At 43.6% G+C, this 18138-nt stretch overlaps 2 protein-coding genes across 2 annotated transcripts in view; one reads left to right on the top strand and one right to left on the bottom strand.

The window, feature by feature from the left end:
- phldb1b (pleckstrin homology-like domain, family B, member 1b) overlaps window positions 1-15446 on the top strand; it is a 111598-nt gene extending 96152 nt beyond the window's left edge. The window contains exons 14-22 of the mRNA XM_084148175.1: window positions 3945-4061; window positions 6071-6173; window positions 6581-6673; window positions 7397-7691; window positions 8385-8475; window positions 8750-8896; window positions 9029-9248; window positions 10243-10328; window positions 13461-15446. Of these exons, the coding sequence (XP_084004301.1) occupies window positions 3945-4061; window positions 6071-6173; window positions 6581-6673; window positions 7397-7691; window positions 8385-8475; window positions 8750-8896; window positions 9029-9248; window positions 10243-10328; window positions 13461-13601 (1293 nt within the window). The 3' untranslated portion in view covers window positions 13602-15446. The remainder of the gene's footprint in view (window positions 1-3944; window positions 4062-6070; window positions 6174-6580; window positions 6674-7396; window positions 7692-8384; window positions 8476-8749; window positions 8897-9028; window positions 9249-10242; window positions 10329-13460) is intronic.
- A 427-nt stretch (window positions 15447-15873) lies between these two features.
- Window positions 15874-18138, bottom strand: part of LOC311105769 (alpha-2-macroglobulin-like) — a gene marked incomplete at its 5' end in the record, with an annotated part of 33718 nt that continues 31453 nt past the window's right edge. Inside the window, 2 exons of the mRNA XM_084147974.1 lie at window positions 15874-15902; window positions 17613-17654. Of these exons, the coding sequence (XP_084004100.1) occupies window positions 15889-15902; window positions 17613-17654 (56 nt within the window). The 3' untranslated portion in view covers window positions 15874-15888. The remainder of the gene's footprint in view (window positions 15903-17612; window positions 17655-18138) is intronic.

Raw genomic sequence — 18138 nt, 5'->3', positions numbered from 1 at the left:
TGTTTGGTTTGCGTTGCTTTACTTTGGCTCTCAGGAGTACATGAAGCTCTCGGATGTCTATAAGATGTATGGGAGTGATTGCCATGACACCCAACTCACCACCTCTGCTCAGCATGGCCTCTCGCTCACCCTAGACGCAGCTGTCCCCTGCGAGGTACCATTGCCCTCTCTTTCTCTCTCTCACTATGTCTCACTCTCTTTCACTCTATCTTTCTCTCCTTATCACTCGCCCTCGGTTTCTTTCTCTTTCTTTCTCTCTCTCACTCCATCTTTTCATTCTTTCACCTGTTGCTCCTCTCTCTAGCTGTCTGCTTCTAGGTAGCTTACTGTACTTACAAATTGCTGTATTGGCTTTCTGCTACATGGCCCTCTCCTTGATATAATCAGCTCAACTAACCTCTGCATTACTGATTGAGAATTTTGAGGATAATGGTACCAGACCTGGATCAAACACATACAGTGCATTCGGAAAGTATTCAGACCCCTTGACTTTTTCGACATCTTGTTACATTACAACCTCATTATAAAATTGATTAAATTGTATACATTTTTTTTTATATATAACATTTACATAAGTATTCAGACCCTTTACTCAGTACTTTGTTGAAGCACCTTTGGCAGCGACTACAGCCTCAAGTCTTCTTTGGTATGACGCTACAAGCTTGGCACACCTGTATTTGGGGAGTTTCTCCCATTCTTCTCTGCAGATCCTCTCAAGCTCTGTCAGGTTGGATGGGGAGCGTCGCTGCACAGCTATTTTCAGGTCTCTCCAGAGATGTTCAATCGTGTTCAAGTCCGGGCTCTGGTTGGGCCACTCAAGGACATTCAGAGACTTGTCCCGACGCCACTCCTGGGTTGTCTTGGCTGTGTGTTTAGGGTCGTTGTCCTGTTGGAAGGTGAACCTTCTCCCCAGTCTGAGGTCCTGAGCACTCTGGAGCAGGTTTTCATCAAGGATTTCTCTGTACTTTGATCCGTTCATATTTCCCTCGATCCTGACTAGTCTCCCAGTCCCTGCCGCTGAAAAACATCCCCACAGCATGATGCGGACAACACCATGCTTCACCATAGGGATGGTGCCAGATTTCCTTGACGTGACGCTTGGCATTCAGGCCAAAGACTTCAATCTTGGTTTCATCAGACCAGAGAATGTTGTTTCTCATGTTCTGAGAGTCCTTTAGGTGCCTTTTGTAAACTCCAAGCGGGCTGTCATGTGCTTTTTACTGAGGAGTGGCTTCCGTCTGGCCACTCTACCATAAAGGCCTGATTGGTGGAGTGCTGCAGAGATTGTTGTCCTTCTGGAAGGTTCTCCCATCTCCACCGAGGAACTCTGGAGCTTTGTCAGAGTGACCGTCAGGTTCTTGGTTACCTCCCTGACCAAGGCCCTTCTCCCTCGATTGCTCAGTTTTGGACAATTCAATCCATTTTAGAATAAGGCTATAACGTAACAAAATGTGGAAAAAGGGAAGGGGTCTGAATACTTTCCGTATGCATTGTATCTCATATACATTCAAAAACTTGCCAGTATTTTAGGTGAGCTTGATTTAGATTGGAGCTTGCACTTTTGGAACTATTTAATTGGATCCATTGTACCAGGCTACTGAATCAAGCACAGCTCAAGTATTTTACATATGTATTTGACCCAGGTCTGGATGGTATGATGGGTTGATATTATTGAAAGACTATTCATGTGTGAGTCAGGTTTACTGGCATGTATTTCACATGCTGTCCTTGTTGCTGCTGTTTTCCTCCCTGTTGATGTGTGTCCTTCTCTGCCTGTGTTTCCCTCTCTTTCCCTCTTTGCCCTTTGACCTCCTGTCTGCCTGTCTATCTGTGGCTCCCTGAATGAAGGAGTACGTGACTGTGGGCCAGTTAACTCAGATCTTTGGGATGCCGAAGGTCGAGTCCTCCCCTACCTCTCCTCTTCGGCCCCTCCAGTCAAGAGCGGGAGACCCCGCCTTCTCCTGCCTCTCCTTTCCTCATGGCTCCTGCCCCTCTCTCTCTGTTGAGGTGTGTCTCTGGTCTCTCTCTCTTCCTTCTCACCCACCTCTCCTCCACCTCTCGTTTCTGTGAAGATGCCCCAAATGCCCCCTCGACCCCAGTGTCCAAAGCTGGTTGGATTGACGTCATTACAACCAGTTTTCAACCATGTTTGTAATTGGTTGTAAACTGGTTGTATTGATGTCATTTCAACCAGTTTTTCCCCATTGAGATACGTTTATGTTAGCATTTGCTGATGTTTCAAGAAGATGAACATTGACACAAAAAAACATAACATTTAGAAAAATATGTATATTTCTGTCACTCCACCTGTTCCTCTTATTTGCTCATTAATGCTTTATTTTCCTATTTCTCGTCCTCTTCTACTCCACTCTCTTGCTCTGTCCATCCTGTCCTTTGCCTCTCTGCTGCCTCTTACTGTGGACTCTTAACTGCGGCCCTCTAGTACCAGCCTGAGCGCAGTAGGCCTCAAATCCCCACTCTAGATTTAGAGCAGTGGTACCAGGAGGTGATGGCTGCTGGGGAGAGCAGCCAGCTCTGCCCCCCTCCCCCTCTACCAGCTAAATCTCTCTCCGCTCGCAGGCCTATGCAGGTAATTCTCAGAGGCGCTGCCTACTCCTCTTTTCCATTCCTCCCCTCTTCCATTGCTTCTGTTCTGTCTTCAAATGGCTTTTCAAGTGCAGTGTGCTTTGTTGATTGTTCAATGATGGTCTGTCTGGGCTTGCTGCCACTCATGCATTTAGTTTTCCCTTTGTCATTAGTTTGAATTCTTTAAGCATCTTTCACATGCTTTACGGTAATATGTTTGTATGTTTTGTCAGTATTCAATCAAGCAGTAGTACCACTGATGGATGTCATTACATTGCACTGGAATATGAAATGTTCAACCTGGTTGAATATTCAAAAATAATTCTGTAAAATGTGCATTGTATTTGATGTACTACTAGGTTATACTACAGTACATAGAAGTACAGCCAAAGGGTTGGGATCAATTCCAAGTACTTGAAATATAAATTTACCCCAATCTGGGTATAGCCTAGACTGCAATCAATCTCTGCTTTATTTACTGGCACAATGAAAAGCCATAAGAACTCATACTGTCACGATCGTCATAAGAGGCAGACCAAGGCGCAGCGTGATAAGCGTACATTCTTTTAATGAGTACACACACGAACTAAACGATACGTGAAGTCCTAGGGTTAAACACAAACCTTACGGATCAAGATCCCACAATACAAAAGTGCCAACAGGCTGCCTAAGTATGGATCCCAATCAGAGACAACGAGAATCAGCTGCCTCTGATTGGGAACCACCCTGGCCAACATAGAAATACAACGATCTAGAACAGAAACATAGAAAACTAAACATAGAAACTAACACCCTGGCTCAACATAAAGAGTCCCCAGAGCCAGGGCGTGACACATACTGTATGGCCAACTGAGGTCTTGGGACAAACCACCTGAAGGTTGTGGTTACAACAGGGTGTGTGTCTTCACACTGGCATCTGCCAGTAAAGCACTTTGACACTGACTCTGTCATTACACCTGTGGGAGGAATCAAAGGACCACCGATAAAAGGGATGCTGCTGGTGCTGCCATAATAATCATTGGCTGTGTCTGATAACTCAGTAGTAGTAGCAATTAAAGTTCACTCACCAAAAGTAGGCTGCTTTAGCATTTTCAAAGATATTAATCAATATGTTGGTTGAATTGAAATGTCAATAAATGTGCCTTTGAAAACGCTAAAGAAGCCTATTGTTTTGTATTTGTACCCTACTGTACTTCTCACAGCATCTCCCACCAGACTAGTTTTGAATAAGCACCACAGTTTATATTTGTCATTCCATTTAATGTAATACATGTTCTACTATGTGCGGGGTAACCTCAAACAATTAGTCTACTGCGTTTTGATAGCTGATCCTGGTCCGTCTTCACTCCTCCTCCCAGGTGTTCCGCTCCAAGCTGGACAGTGATGCTGGACAGACGGTACATCAACCCAAAGCAGGCTCCGGATCCCATCTGCAGTACGTAGCCGCCACACTTGGACGCAACACAACCTCCAAGGTAAACCTCATCACCTCCGCTCTATCACTACTGGTTGGCTAGTAGGGTCTTCAGCGGATTATGTAATCAACTATTATTATTTGAGGTTTATTTAAGGTTCATTTGAATAGTACACATTCACAGCTAAAATCTGAATTGCAGCCTACTCCTGCTTAAATACATATTACCAAATTAAAATACAAAATAGAAGGTACTGGTGTAGGAGGGAGGTTAAGTGTGTGGCTGGATCGTGTAGATCTTTTCTGAGGCAGCCATTTGCTGTAATCCTGTGATTTAACTAGCTTCATCATAATAGTATATGGTAAGTTTCCATGAGAAAGGTTACAAGCACATAGGGCCCTTAAACATAATCAATCTGAAGGTACACTACATGACCAAAAGTATGTGGTCACCTGCTCGTCGAACATCTCATTCCAAAGTCATGGGCATTAATATGGAGTTTGCTGCTATAACAGCCTCCACTCTTCTGGGAAGGCTTTCCACTAGATGTTGGAACATTGCTGCAGGGACTTTCTTCCATTCAGCCACAAGAGCATTAGCGAGGTCGGGCACTGATGTTGGGTGATTAGGCCTGGCTCGCAGTCGGCGTTCCAATTCATCCCAAAGGTGTTAGTTGGGGTTGAGGTCAGGGCTCTGTGCAGGCTAGTCAAGTTCTTCCACACCAATCTCAACAAACCATTTCTGTATGGACCTCGCTTTGTGCACTGGGGCATTGTAATGCTGAAACAGGAAAGGGCCTTCCCCAAAGTGTTGCCACAAAGTTGGAAGCACAGAATCATCTAGGATGTCATCGTATGCTGTAGCGTTACGATTTTATTTAAGGAGCCTAGCCCGAACCATGAAAAACAGCCCCAGACCATTGTTCCTCCTCCACCAAACTTTACAGTTGGCACTATGCATTCAGGCAGGTAGCGTTCTCCCGGCATCCGCCAAACGCAGATTCATCTGTCGGACTGCCAGATGCTGAAGCGTGATTCATCACTCCAGAGAACGCGTTTCCAATGCTCCAGAGTCCAATGGAGGCGAGCTTTACACCACTCCAGCCGACGCTTGGCATTGCGAATGGTGATTGTAGGCTTGTGTGAGGGTAGGCTTGTGTGAGGCTATGCTTGGCCATGGAAACCCATTTCATGAAGCTCCCGACGAACAGTTTATTTTTTATATTTTTATTTTTAGTAATTTAGCAGACGCTCTTATCCAGAGCGACTTACAGGAGCAATTAGGGTTAAGTGCCTTGCTCAAGGGCACATCGACAGAAGTTATTGTGCTGACGTTGCTTCCATAGGCAGTTTGGAACCCGGTAGTGAGTGTTGCAACCGAGGACAGACGATTTTTCCACTCGCGGTCCCGTTCTGTGAGCTTGTGTGGTCTACCACTTCATGGCTGAGCCGTTGTTGCTCCTAGACGTTTCCACTTCACAATAACAGCACTTATAGTTGACCGGAGGAGCTCTAGCAGGGCAGAAATTTGACGAACTGACTTGTTGGAAAGGTGGCATCCTATGACAGTGCCACGTTGGAAGTCACTGAGCACTTCAGTAAGGCCATTCTACTGCCAATGTTTGTCTATGGAGATTGTATGGCTGTGTGCTCGATTATATACACCTGTCCGCAACGGGTGTGGCTGAAATAGCCGAATAAACTAATTTGAAGGGGTGTCCACATACTTTTGTATATATAGTGTATGTATCCTGCTCAGGTCACCTGGTGTTTTGATTTGACCTAGCATGTGGCTACATACCGGTAAACAACGGCAGGTTGTTAGTGTTGTGTGTTACATGATAGTATCAGATTTACAGATTATATTGCTCACAAGACAGAGAGCTTGATGTTTATCTGTAGCTGTTGTCATGCGTCAAAGGTTAATGCATAGCATATAAGTATTTTTGTGTAAACCTTGATGGTTTTTAATTTGTGTACTGCCATTGCGTTGATATGTTGCTGTATGTGTTTTTCATTGTTATTTGAATTTAATCAATCAATCACTCTCTTTCTTTTGTGTCCTTCCAGAGCCCACTGATGGTCCCCAACAGTACAGGCAGTTTGCCACGGAACTTGGCTGCCACCATGCAGGACATAGAGACCAAGAGAGCGCTAGCCTTACAGCAGAAAGGTAACAGCCTTTTGGGGGTTTACACCAGGCTACTGTCCCATGTTCTGGTCTGAGGCAAGAGTTTCCTTATAGGGTTCCAGCAGTAAACATCAACATGGAATTAGTATAGTTATAATGTGTTTAAGATGGTCCTCTCCAGGTTTCTATGAACAAGATTTGTTGTCTGTCATTTCAAGATTTCCTGTCACGCTTCAGAGAAACCACACCCCATCCCTGTCCCTGTCCCTATCATCCCACTTCCTCCCCCACCCAGTCTCTTCCTCCACGGTTATGACCCCTCCCTCGCTTGCCTCCTCTAGCTCGGATTTAACCACCATGTTGTCCTCCTGTCTGTCTCTGTCTGTCACCCTGTCCTTCCGTCCCTCCATCCCAACCATCCCTCTCTCCATCCACTCTCTATGTCACAGAGTCCTCCTTGCCTTCCACGTCTGAGTCTCCCTGCTCCACCATGGACAATCCCACAGACAGACAGATAGACAGACAGACCTCTGAGCCTGGGAGTGGGTTTGGTCTCATGTTCATCTCATAAAAGTCTTACGTTCATCTCATATAAACTCTCCATCCTTCTTCTCCATCTTCTTGTCTGCCTCCATCCTCCTGCTGAGAATCAACAATGCATGTGTTCGGTTGAAGCAGTGCTTTTCATCTGTCAGGCCACCTTTGATCCACTTTAACTTTGCGCCTGTTTTTAGAGCGGTATCTGTCAGTTATATGATGGATAGCTAGCATGGGTTTGAACTTGAAGATAACTTCCTTGGGTTACTGGATCATTTTGTATTTGTATTTTTGCTGCTACTGTACTTAGGAAGCTTTGGTGATGAGGAAACATGTTGCTGGTTGAATTGAGCTTGGGCTTTTGATAATACCAAGCACATACATGTTGTATGTTTGATGTATGTGTGGGGCCTGGTTTCATCTGTCACTGACCTGTGGTACTTTACATGGACTCACATGCAATCTTTTAGGTTTACTCTGTCTTCATAGCTGGGTGATTCTGATCGTCATGACCTTTTGCTTGGCAAGTGGATATGAATCGTGTGTGTGTGTGTTTGAGTTGGTTGAGGGGTGAGTATGTGTGTCTGCATGCTGAGGGCACTGCCATGCATCCTGGAACAGTCATCATGGGACATGATGGGGTATCCCTGGACGTGATCAAACAACCCACAGATCAGCTGTGACCTCCTACTTCCTCCCTCTCTCTGTCCCTCTCCCTCCACCCTCAGGCCACCAGGTGATCGAGGAGCAGCGGCGGCGTTTGGCCGAGCTGAAGCAGCGGGCTGCAGTGGAGGCCCAGTGTCAATGGGATGCGCTCCACGGCTCACAGACCCACCTCAACACCCAGTACGCCCCCTCTCACGTCCACGGCCCTCCCATGGTGCACCACTCCATCCTGCACCACCAGCCACCGTCGGCGGGCGAGCAGCCGTACGACACACTGAGCCTGGAGAGCTCTGACAGCATGGACACCAGCGTCTCCACCGGCAACAACTCGGCCTGCTCCCCCGACAACATGTCCAGGTCAGAGAAACGCGCACACACACACATGCCTACCATCAAACACACAGACACACACACACATACCTTCGAACACACACACACGCTTCACCGATAACATATCCAGGTCAAGGTCAGAGAGAGGTACACTCAGCCTTACATGACACACACACACACACAAACGCTGGCTAATGTCTGCCAAGGGATCTCCGACAAGTAACCACATGGGTCAAATGACTCCTCCCCACGTCTTGTCTGACTGAATTGTGCAACATCTGTCAATTTGGTCAAGCTGTCTTGTATCAGCTCATTATTCATTACTGCCTGTCTACTAGTGACAAAGGAAGCCTGCTTGTCTGCTCAGCTGTTGTCCATCCACTGTTAGCAGTATTCTGATGGATATTTAATGTACAATATAGGTAATGACCCATTTTATAACAGTCAGTGATAGTTAATAAGTGTTTGTGGTAGTTAGTGTCCACATAGTAAGTTACTGTTTTTATGACCAGTGATGACTGGTCTTTTAGGACTGACTTACTTAATCCTCTTCGTTCCTATGTAAGAAGCTTGACGATCTTTAGCCATTTTTGGGGTTGTCTTCAATGACGGGCCACAGTTTTGGGACTTAAGAGTATCATACGCTGTTACTCATAAATATATTGAATGATGGATGTCATTGGTAGTTGAGCTGTATCTTTGACTGTGTCTGGTTTGCAGTGCCAGTGGGATGGATGCGCTGAAGATCGAGGAGATGGAGAAGATGCTGAAAGAAGCCCACCTAGAGAAGGCCAGGCTCATAGAATCCAGAGTAAGACACCAACTCACACACCAAGGCTAGCTTCCTATCAGATCCCATACTGACGTCTTACTTCAGTGTTACTGCCAGAGGAGGACTGGCCACCCCTCGGAGCCTGGTTCCTCTATGTTTCTTCCCAGGTTCCTGCCTTCTACTGAGTTTTTCCTGTGCTTCTGCCTCTGCATTGCCTGGTCTTTGAGGTTTTAGGCTGGGTATCTGTAAAGCACTTTGTGACAACTGCTGATGTAAAAAGGGCTTCATGTTCATCCTCTCACCTTCTCTCCAGGAGCGAGAGAGCCATGCCCGTAGGCAGATGCTGGAGGAGGAGAGGAAGCGGCGCGAGGAGGCTGAGAAGAGGCTGCAGGACGAGACAGTGCACAGGCAGCAGCTGGTGGACAAGGAGGTGAAGATGAGGAGCAAGAACTTCTCCCAGGTGAGCCTCAGGCCCGATAACAACTCAAAAATCCAAACAAAAAGAATATACAGTTTGAGATCTCTCTTTGATCCTCTTAGTCGTATAGGCTTTTGAAAGACTCGTTACACGTTTGTTTCCTTCTTTCCTCAGGCTCGTCCTATGACTCGTTACCTGCCCATCCGCAAGGAGGAGTTTGACCTGCGCTCCCACATCGAGTCATCCGGCCACAACGTGGAGACCTCTTACCACGTGATCCTCACCGAGAAGATGTGCAAGGGTTACCTGGTCAAGATGGGCGGCAAGATCAAGTCGTGGAAGAAACGCTGGTTTGTCTTTGATCGCCTCAAAAGGACCTTCTCCTATTACGTTGGTAAGGAAACTGCTGCCATTTATATACATTTTTATATACAAAAATATTTGTGCGCTCTTATTGCTCTGATCGAGCCAATGGGAGATACAGTACATGGCATATTCATACCCTTTGACCTTAATGTAGACTGTATTTGTGAAAGGTGGTGTAAATGAGTTTGATAGAGATAAACATTAGGATACACAAGGGTAATGCACATTTGTGGGTAGCGGCTTGGTAGCAGGCTTTAGATACAGTAATATGCAGATGCTTGGTGATTTGAAATATAAAACAGCTAATTATGAAATAATTACTCCATATAAAATTGCAATTACTTTTCCTAGAAAATTACGCTTTTATTATTTTTATGTAGCGGTTGCAGTTTATGCCTGAAGGTAAAAAGGGGCATAAAGTTACCCCCGGTTCCTCTTGTGTTTTTGCAGTGGTTGATGAAATAAGCTGCAATATTGTTCCATAAGGGTGTAAGAATGTAGAAATCGTTACAGATTCTGCTATATAAATGTAAAGGTAATTTCCGATGGAGCCGACGTGCAGCGTTTACTGTGAATGCAGTCTCCGCTAAAGGGGGAACATTGCCTTTAAATTTAAATCGCGCTGTAAAACTGAACTGTAAAACTGAGGAGTGAATAGAGCGTAAGTCTAAAATACAATAGTAGTCAGAGACACTGCAACCTATTTAAAACAAAAAGGTAGCCCTGTTCTCAACAAAAAATTACTTGAAACATACATATATTTCAAGGAACTTGTTTGGCTGCAATAAGCTTAAAATGGACATGATGCTACAGAATGTTTATTTTATGACACTGGCTTAGGAAATACTGTACGAACTCAAGAATAGAATTGTGATAAACAATGAAAAGGATTATCCTTCGCTACATATATTCCATGACTCTCTCTCTCCCTCTGTCATCAAAGAAACTGCACTGTAGGAATCGAAGAAAATAATATGTGATATTTTTACCAAAGCATTTTGTCATGTTCATTTACTCAACAGACAAGCACGAGACCAAACTGAAAGGAGTCATCTACTTCCAGGCCATTGAAGAGGTCTACTATGATCACTTGCGTAGTGCCACGAAGGTACGTTCTACCTATGTTATTTACCCAACACTCGGAGAACAATCTTTATACAGAACAAAATTAAATCCTCTTTTAATCACTTTTCGTTTTATGCTTTCACTGTACTGATGAAATATTCATCTTTCTTTAAGATCTTTAGTTTTATACACGTTTTGCTTCTTCCACGCTTTCATTTCTCTTCTCACTCTTTTGCTTTGACTGGCTGGTTTCACAGAAAGGATTTTTCAACCTCAATTTGACCAATGTATGTATCACTTTTTGTCTCAGTGAACTCACAGACCCACCCATTGCTTGTTCTCTGCCACCCTTACCCCCTTACCCCAGTGCAACCTGTGTGTGTGTTTGATTGTTTACATAGAACGTTCAGATAGAAATGTGTCATGTAGAATAGATAGGATTGTCTGTCATATAGAATAAGGATTTGTGTCAGCTCTACATATTCCATTGCTATCTGCAACTTTCAGTTGAATACCCACCAGGGGTGTGATCATGCATGATTAATACAAGACATAATGAAAACCCACGGCCATTACAGAACAGTGCATCTCTGGATCCTCACATTTTCCCCTCTTGGTTTCATATTTGTCTGAAGTTCCTACATTGGAGTTGTTTGCTTCTTAGAGTGATCATTCCCTTGTCTGTTCCTCTGTGGAATTAGTTGTTTGAATCTGTCCCTTCAATTAATACAATTGAAACAGACTAAATATGGGTGGATTATCCAGGTGTGTGTTTGCGTGTGTGCATATCAAAGTGTTTTATTTCACATACTGTATATAGCTTATGAACTCTAAGAAGTGCATGTGTGTTGGGCGTGTTATGGTTTGTGTGTAGAATGTCATATTCTCTGTGTGTGTGTACTGTCCTGCTGGCAGTCGAGCTGCTGCAGTGTTTCCTGTATTCTGTTTTGAATCTCTGATTGTCTCCTTCAGCACTTTTCTGAGCTCCTGCCTCCTCAGTTTCGAAGAGAGGTGTGTGTGCCTGCCATGCCCTGATTAACTGTGTGTTGTGGATAAACACGTGGTAGAGCAGTGTAAGGCAGATTTTTACAGGTTCAGTAGACAGAAGTGTGACTGTCTGCATAGGAGAAGCCCCATTGTCCATCAACGAGACAATCAGTTGTTTGAATGTCATAAATTGTTGAAAAAAGTACACTGCTCCAAAAAATTAAGGGAACACTAAAATAACACATCCTAGATCTGAATGAATGAAATACTCTTATTAAATACTTTTTTCTTTACATAGTTGAATGTGCTGACAACAAAATCACACAAAAATTATCAATGGAAATCAAATTTATCAACCCATGGAGGTCTGGATTTGGAGTCACCCTCAAAATTAAAGTGGAAAACCACACTACAGGCTGATCCAACTTTGATGTAATGTCCTTAAAACAAGTCAAAATGAGGCTCAGTAGTGTGTGTGGCCTCCACGTGCCTGTATGACCTCCCTACAACGCCTGGGCATGCTCCTGATGAGGTGGCGGATGGTCTCCTGAGGGATCTCCTCCCAGACCTGGACTAAAGCATCCGCCAACTCCTGGACAGTCTGTGGTGCAACGTGGCGTTGGTGGATGGAGCGAGACATGATGTCCCAGATGTGCTCAATTGGATTCAGGTCTGGGGAACGGGCGGGCCAGTCCATAGCATCAATGCCTTCCTCTTGCAGGAACTGCTGACACACTCCAGCCACATGAGGTCTAGCATTGTCTTGCATTAGGAGGAACCCAGGGCCAACCGCACCAGCATATGGTCTCACAAGGGGTCTGAGGATCTCATCTCGGTACCTAATGGCAGTCAGGCTACCTCTGGCGAGCACATGGAGGGCTGTGCGGCCCCCCAAAGAAATGCCACCCCACACCATGACTGACCCACCGCCAAACCGGTCATGTTGGAGGATGTTGCAGGCAGCAGAACGTTCTCCACGGCGTCTCCAGACTGTCACGTCTGTCACATGTGCTCAGTGTGAACCCACTTTCATCTGTGAAGAGCACAGGGCGCCAGTGGCGAATTTGCCAATCTTGGTGTTCTCTGGCAAATGCCAAACGTCCTGCACGGTGTTGGGCTGTAAGCACAACCCCCACCTGTGGACGTCGGGCCCTCATACCACCCTCATGGAGTCTGTTTCTGACCGTTTGAGCAGACACATGCACATTTGTGGCCTGCTGGAGGTCATTTTGCAGGGCTCTGGCAGTGCTCCTCCTGCTCCTCCTTGCACAAAGGCGGAGGTAGCGGTCCTGCTGCTGGGTTGTTGCCCTCCTACGGCCTCCTCCACGTCTCCTGATGTACTGGCCTGTCTCCTGGTATCGCCTCCATGCTCTGGACACTACGCTGACAGACACAGCAAACCTTCTTGCCACAGCTCGCATTGATGTGCCATCCTGGATGAGCTGCACTACCTGAGCCACTTGTGTGGGTTGTAGACTCCGTCTCATGCTACCACTAGAGTGAAAGCACCGCCAGCATTCAAAAGTGACCAAAACATCAGCCAGGAAGCATAGGAACTGAGAAGTGGTCTGTGGTCACCACCTGCAGAACCATTCCTTTATTGGGGGTGTCTTGCTAATTGCCTATAATTTCCACCTGTTGTCTATTCCATTTGCACAACAGCATGTGAAATGTATTGTCAATCAGTGTTGCTTCCTAAGTGGACAGTTTGATTTCACAGAAGTGTGATTGACTTGGAGTTACATTGTTTAAGTGTTCCCTTTATTTTTTTGAGCAGTATATATATGGGCAAATGTCGCAACTCTCTAACACTTGCCTGAGGATTTTGGGTTGTCGTTTAAGATATTTGATTATTGTAATGCACCCATTGTACTAATCATGACCAATTAATTTAGTACAAATATGTACGGACAGAGTATGATATTGGTTAATTTTTTTTATTTGTAACCAAACTCTTGTACTGTAGTTGAATCAGAGACAATATCTGAGGGTAGCGTGTAGAAAAAAACTCTCCGCTCACAGATTCTGCATTCAATCTAACCTCCAATGACCCCCAAAAGGATATGGGTAGCTGCGGCACCTGCACGCCCCTTAACACAGAGTGCTGTTTGGGATAAATAGGAGTCATTAAATGACAAGTCATCTCCATATTACTGACCTTTGACCTTTCTCTCTCCTCCAATCCCAGAGCCCCAATCCCTCGTTGACCTTCTGTGTGAAGACTCACGACAGACTCTACTTCATGGTGGCCCCTGTCCCGGAGACCATGAGGATATGGATGGACGTTATAGTAACCGGAGCCGAGGGCTACACACAGTTCATGAACTAATAGGGGAGAGTTGCGTACGGTGGCCTAGCGGTGACAAAAGGTCATAAGGAGACTGTTTCGGCAGGGACACACTTCAATAGACTCAGGCCTTTCCCTCTCCCAGTATTGGGAAATTGCCTTTTTATTTTGTTACGTTCATTATATCTATTTTTAAATCACTTTACAATAGACATTTTTCTCCACTGGTTTTTCTACTTGCTTCTGCCTGCGGATTGAAAAAGGGAGCCCTGGAAGAGACAGACACACACTGTATATAACCAAAACAACAAAATACTGTCAGACTTTCTGCTTAAAAGCCTTTCTATATTGCCAAATGGAGATCTTGTTTTAGCTACAGGCTCTTGCTTGTGAGACCTACTTTGTGTATCAGTGTCTTTGATAGTTTAACTTGTTTTTTTCTTTCAATTTAGTTTGTTTTTACACACTAAATGCAATATTGCCAAATTACATTAAACCAATGGTTTGACAGATGGTTGTTTTATGGAATGTTTCAAATAGAATACGAAGGCATTTGCCCGAATCTACTTAAGTTCATCAGTGAGCTAAAGATGTAATAATTTAATAAATTCTATTGAAAATGTTGGAGAATAAACCTAATTGAAATCAGTGAGACCATGACACAACCTACCAATGTCAAGAAACACACTAACTCCAGGCCATACTACATTTCTGTTCACGTCAGAGATAAAACTAGATCTTGATCCATCTCTGTGACCTTAGTCTACTGCTGAACTAGATTCCACTGTCTGTCTTCTACTGTAATGTTGCCAACTCCTAAAGGTGTACACACACAGTCTGTTGGCCAAGTCCTGATAACTTGATCTTATGACTTGACCCTTTGCGTAAGCAGCCATTCCATCACTGCCAGCCTACAACACCAGTAGCTCTGGGGACTACATAATGAGACCACAAACAGTACGTCATTATAATAATGCTAATCATTCTGTGCCTTGAGATGTCATAATACTCCTAGTCTGTAACTGTTAATTGAGCAGAATCGTGCTGGTCTTCTAGCTTTGTTGTTGAATTCTGATACGGTTAACAGCAATACACAAGTGCATGTGAACAGTAACCTCCCCTGAATTTCAAATCAAGTTCCAGCCCCCACTACATCCTATGATATTGCTTACACTTATCCAATTCATTCAGATCTCCACAAATGCACAGGGATTTCGGATTCAGGGTGAATTTCAGCTTTAATAGAACGTCATGATCTGGTAGCTTGACATCGTAAAGGATTCAGACAGGCTACGTGATCACGTTTTATAAATCACCATCTGAATATATTTTTAGATTAGACTATGCTGTGATTTTGAACATGTAAACCTGAGTGTTTAGGTTTGTGAAGCCTTGTGAAATTGAGTTGCATCTTTTTCTATTTATGGTTAATCTGCCAGATACAGTAGTACTGTAAACAATGTCACGTATAAGAAAAGAGACAAGACGTTAAATGTTTTTATTTTCCCCGCACCAAAATGGGTGCAAACAAATGTTCAGCATTGGCCAGAGGTATCAGTGTGAAGTTTTTTTTTTCATACTGTAAAAAGATGTATGAAATGTTATTTACTCATCATTCAACCAGTATTGTACAAAAAGCCATTTTTACTTGTCATTTAAAGAGAAGTTCAATGGTCAGAATACACTTCAGTTTTATGATAGTGTTGTATCAGTATACTTTATTTGATACAGTATACCACACTGAATAGATAACGCTCATACAAAATATCATTTCCATCTCACTTGCTCCAATCTCTCACACCATATTATGTTGACGGAACACTGTTTCATATAGCACTTTCATGTATGATTATATCGATTGTCAGATCTATTAAAACAGAAATGTTACTGTGAGTCTGGTTTGAATCCATAGCATGTTTAATTAAAACGTGTATTTTATTTTCAGTAGATGCAGTCTCATCGCAGTAGAAACGCCACTAAAATGTAGCTTTTGGCATAACGAGCTCACAATCACTTTAACAGCATGTTTAGGGTTACAACAGCAGGTTGTGACAAGTGTTAGCACAAATCAAAGTAACAAAAAAAGAATGGCGTTAAAGGTAAAATCCTACGGCCCATCTATTAAATTACATTAACATTGTAAGTGAATGCAATTTGTAAACAGATTACAAGTTGGTCAATGTGGTACCAGGAACTGTAAGCATCAAATCAAATAAATTGAGAGGTTCTATGAGCTCTGCCTAAAAATAAAAAACACTTCCTACATAGGAAAGCAATTGGTTGAGCCCTGGTCCAGTCAGCTTGTGATTGGCTCTCTGTCTGTCACACTTCATTGACTGTCGCCTGTGAAAATGACAAACATAAATATAACATTTCCTGCTCCCTATACACGCTACCGTTCAAAAGTTTGGGGTCACTTAAATGTCCTTGTTTTTGAAAGAAAAGCAATTTGTCCATTAAAATAACACATTGATCAGAAATACAGTGTAGACATTGTTAATGTTGTAAATGGCTATTGTAGCTGGGAACTTCTGATTTAATGGAATATCTACATTAGGCGTACAGAGGCCCATTATCAGCAACCATCAGTCCTGTGTTCCAATGGCACATTGTGTTTGCTAATCCAAGTTTATCATTTTAAAAGGCTAATTGATTAGAAAAAACCTTTTGCAATTATGTTAACACAGCTGAAAACTGTTGTGCCGATTAAAGAAGCAATAAAACTGGCCTTCTTGAGACTAGTTGAGTATCTGGAGCATCAGCAATTGTGGGTTCGATTACAGGCTCAAAATGGCCAGAAACAAATAACTTTCTTCTGAAACTCTGTCTATTCTTGTTCTGAGTAATGAAGGCTATTCCATGTGAGAAATTGCCAAGAAACTGAAGATCTCGTACAACGCTGTGTACTACTCCCTTCACAGAACAGCGCAAACTGGCTCTAACCAGAATAGAAAGAGGAGTGGGAGGCCCCGGTGCACAACTGAGAAAGAGGACAAATACATTAGTGTCTAGTTTGAGAAACGGATGCCTCACAGGTCCTCAACTGGCAGCTTCATTAAATAGTACCCGCAAAACACCAGTCTCAACGTCAACAGTGAAGAGGCGACTCCGGGATGCTGACCTTCTAGGCAGAGTTGCAAAGAAAAAGCCATATCTCAGACTGGCCAATAAAAATAAAAGATTAAGATGGGTTAAAAAAAAGACACTGGACAGACGAATCGAAGTTTGAGGTGTTCGGATCACAAAGAACATTTGTGAGACGCAGACCAAATGAAAAGATGCTGGAGGAGTGCTTGATGCCATCTGTCAAGCATGGTGGAGGCAATGTGATGGTCTGAGGGTGCTTTGGTGGTGGTAAAGTGGGAGATTTGTACAGGGTAAAAGGGATCTTGAAGAAGGAAGGCTATCACTCCATTTTGCCATGCCATACCCTGTGGACGGTGCTTGATTGGAGCCAATTTCATCCTACAACAGGACAATGACCCAAAGCACAGCTCCAAACTATGCAATAACTATTTAGGAAAGAAGCAGTCAGATGGTATTCTGTCTATAATGGAGTGGCCAGCACAGTCACCGGATCTCAACCCTATTGAGCTGTTGTGGGAGCAGCTTGACCGTATGGTACGTAAGAAGTGCCCATCAAGCCAATCCATCTTGTGAGAGGTGCTTCAGGAACCATGGGGTGAAATCTCTTCAGATTACCTCAACAAATTCACAACTAGAATGCCAAAGGTCTGCAAGGCTGTAATTGCTGCAAATGGAGGATTCTTTGACGAAAGCAAAGTTTGAAGGACACAATTATTATTTCAATTAAAAATCATTATTTCTAACCTTGTCTCCTTTGTCAATGACTACATTTCCTATGCATTTTGCTATATTTCCTATTCAAACTCATTTCATGTATGTTTTCATGGAAAACAAGGACATTTCTAAGTGACCCCAAACTTTTGAACGGTAGTGTACATCTTCATATCTACATTTGTCAGTTAGCCTAATTTCACAAACTCAAAACAAACAGAAGTATGAGACATGTAGGTTTGGTTATATACTTACTCTCTGCACATGGGGAGCTGTATTCACTTACAGCTTCATCACCTGAGAACAGAACATATGAGAATGCAGAGGTCAGTTCCTTTCTAATGATAACTTTACTTCCCTTTAAGTCAGTCAACATCATTAAACTCCCACTTCAGGGGTGAATCAATGGGCCCATACTGGTGATGTCTCGTTTCCTTATGTACGTAACCTAGACAGGTATTCCAGTGCCAAATATTTCAGAGAGAGTGGGGTGGCTTGGAAACTGGTATTTCTTCCATTAATAGAGAAAAAAAGCATATTATATACAGTGGGGAGAACAAGTATTTGATACACTGCCAATTTTGCAGGTTTTCCTACTTACAAAGCATGTAGAGCTCTGCATGACATAAGTATTTAATACATCAGAAAAGCAGAACTTAATATTTGGTACAGAAACCTTTGTTTGCAATTACAGAGATCATATGTTTCCTGTAGGTCTTGACCAGGTTTGCACACACTGCAGCAGGGATTTTGGCCCACTCCTCCATACAGACCTTCTCCA

The sequence above is a fragment of the Coregonus lavaretus genome (genome assembly GCF_964263955.1).
Source record: "Coregonus lavaretus genome assembly, chromosome: 30".
Taxonomy (NCBI): domain Eukaryota; kingdom Metazoa; phylum Chordata; class Actinopteri; order Salmoniformes; family Salmonidae; genus Coregonus; species Coregonus lavaretus.
Note: the sequence above shows the minus strand (reverse complement) of the source record. Positions and strands in the feature narration are given on the sequence as shown.